The following is a 2947-nucleotide window of genomic DNA, read 5'->3' as shown; positions in this document are numbered from 1 at the left end:
ATGTTTGTGTGTGTATGTATATATGTGTGTGCATGTGCATGTGTATGTGTATGTGTGAGTGTGTGTGTGTAGGAGAAGAACAGAAAATAAGAACTCAGTGGGTTTTACCAGATTTATGTTTGATTCTTATGTAGCCAGCTGCAAGATGAGCAAATCATAAACTATCTGTAAAGATGGTTTGAAATTATACGAAGTCAGATCAGAAAGTATCAAAGCTTGTGCTATAAAAAGAAAACAACAACACAGATCAATTCAGAGTTTATTCTCCTTCGAAGTAGTCCCCTTCTGAAACCATACAATTTATCTACCATCATTTTGAACATCATAAATCTATAACTTTGTGACAATAAGAAATTAATGTATGTGAGACTTACAATGACAGAATTCTGGCACTTCATTTCTGGTAATGGAGAAACTATCTCACAATCACTTGAGTCTGAGACAACAATAACAGAATTATTTTTCTTCTGAAAAATAGAAATTGTCATAATCATTATAATACCTAAGTAGAAATAGGAATGCAGGAAGAAAAAGACATTGGTACAATATTATTTTAATAATTCCAACTAATATGGGAGACAACTCTGGACGTATTTTAGCCTTAGATCTTGAAGCATGCATCACTGCATCAGCTGAAATATCATTACTTAATATCCTCTTCTCCATGTTTGCATGGGATGGACAGAGTTTGAGAGATTTTTCTATGGCTGGTTGCCCTTCTTGTTGTCAACTTTCACTCGTTTTCAAGCAAGGTAATTGATAAACATCAATTATCATTTATTGATTATAAAAAAAGACATTATCTCATTTGACAGCTCTTTCTGTTCGTGTTATTTAGGGCAATAATCAGGCTTAATTATTACAATAATAATAACAATTATCATTGTAAATAATTAATTATACCAACCTAGATAGTGGAACTTCATCAGAGTGGAAAAGTAAAGAAAAGGTTGGATGAAAGTTTTCGGAGGGATAGCATGTAACATCAATTGGTATATCCTTACTTTCTCTTTTTCTTTACTTTTCTGCTCTGATGAAGTTTCACTATTCAGGTTGGTATAATTAATTATTTACAATGATAATTGTCGTTATTGCAAGGAGTGGCTGTGTGGTAAGTAGCTTGCCTAACAACCACATGGTTCTGGGTTCAGTCCCACTGCGTGTCACTTTGGGCAAGTGTCTTCTACTATAGCCTCGGGCCGACCAAAGCCTTGTGAGTGGATTTGGTAGACAGAAACTGAAAGAAGCCTGTTGCATATATGTATATATATATATATATATATATATATATATATATATATATATATATATATATATATATATATATATATATATATATATATGTATGTATGTGTGTCTGTGTTTGTCTCCCCAACATCGCTTGACAACTGATGGTGGTGTGTTTACGTCCCCGTAACTTAACGGTTCAGCAAAAGAGACAGATAGAATAAGTACTAGGCATCCAAAGAATAAGTCCTGGGGTCGAATTGCTCGACTAAAGGCAGTGCTCCAGCATGGCCACAGTCAAATGACTGAAACAAGTAAAAGAGTAAATATATACATACACACACACACATACACAACAGGCTTCTTTCAGTTTCCATTTTCTGGAGTTATAGCCTAAGACACTTATTCAAGGAGCTATACAAATAATGATATTTATTTTTTAAACATTTTTTTTTTAATGCATACTTGTATACAGTATTGTACATTTAGTGCTTTATTCACCACTTAGGCTGTTGCAGTATAACCCGACTGAAAAAGTTTGATAAATTGAACCAAGTCATTGAATAATGTTGATTAAAACTTCACTGCGCTACTACTTCCGTTTAAGTATTTAATGTATTTCTTTTATGCAACTGGCATCACTAAGTAACTTTATTGATATAGTTTTTCAAACAGGCATCTTTTCTTTTATCTCTTGTCATTGGACTACGGCCATACTGGACCACTGCTTTAAAGGAATGAGTTGAATAAATCCATCCTCGTACTTAATCAGTCAGTTTTGTTTGTTACAGGGACAAAATAAACCAGCACCGGTTGTCAAGCACAAACATATATACATATATACATACATATATATATATATATACATACACACACACGACAAGCTTCTTCCAGTTTCTGTCTAACAAATCCACTCACAAGCCTATAATCGGTCGAAGGTATCATGTATTGGGACTGAACCCAGAACCATGTGGCTGGGAATTATTGTCAAACCTGCGTCTAATTTTTTTCACCCCTAAACAGAATAACACTGAAACCAGGTATTCTACATACTAACATCATACAATTACTTAGTAAATTTGGTTATCTCACCCCCATTAAAAAATTGATTTTATATGGTGACAAGGGATTGGACTAAAAACGGTTAGATCCCTTTGGTTCAATGCTTCAACACGTTGTTGACTTTCGACCTTCTCAATAGGCATGCTATGGAGCTCCTTTAGAAACGCACCTCTCTAAGAAAATGAAATGCAATTAAAAAAAAAATTATGAAAATAGAAAATACATACAAAATAAATGATGTATGCAAAAAAAATTAGAAAGATTCATCCATTTTTAAATATTTTATACTCAAAAATGTTGTTGGCACTCCGTCGCTTACGACATCGAGGGTTCCAATTGATCCTATCAACGGAACAGCCTGCTCGTGAAATTAACGTGCAAGTGGCTGAGCACTCAACAGACACGTGTACCCTTAACGTAGTTCTCAGGGGATATTCAGCGTGACACAGTGTGACAAGGCTGGCCCTTTGAATTACAGGCACAACAGAAACAGAAAGTAAGAGTGAGAGAAAGTTGTGGTGAAAGAGTACAGCAGGGTTCGCCACCATCTTCTGCCGGAGCCTTGTGGAGCTTTTAGGTGTTTTCGCTCAATAAACACTCACAACGCCCGGTCTGGGAATCGAAATCGCGATCCTATGACCGCGACTCCGCTGCCCTA

General features: G+C 35.4%; 1 protein-coding gene across 1 annotated transcript in view; it reads right to left on the bottom strand.

The window, feature by feature from the left end:
- Positions 1-2947, bottom strand: part of LOC106872950 (E3 SUMO-protein ligase ZNF451) — a 52960-nt gene that overhangs the window by 48699 nt on the left and 1314 nt on the right. The window contains exon 2 of the mRNA XM_014920130.2: positions 375-467. Coding sequence (XP_014775616.1) covers positions 375-467 — 93 coding nt within the window. The remainder of the gene's footprint in view (positions 1-374; positions 468-2947) is intronic.

The sequence above is a fragment of the Octopus bimaculoides genome, chromosome 19, assembly GCF_001194135.2.
Source record: "Octopus bimaculoides isolate UCB-OBI-ISO-001 chromosome 19, ASM119413v2, whole genome shotgun sequence".
NCBI classification, from domain to species: Eukaryota; Metazoa; Mollusca; class Cephalopoda; order Octopoda; family Octopodidae; genus Octopus; species Octopus bimaculoides.
Note: the sequence above shows the minus strand (reverse complement) of the source record. Positions and strands in the feature narration are given on the sequence as shown.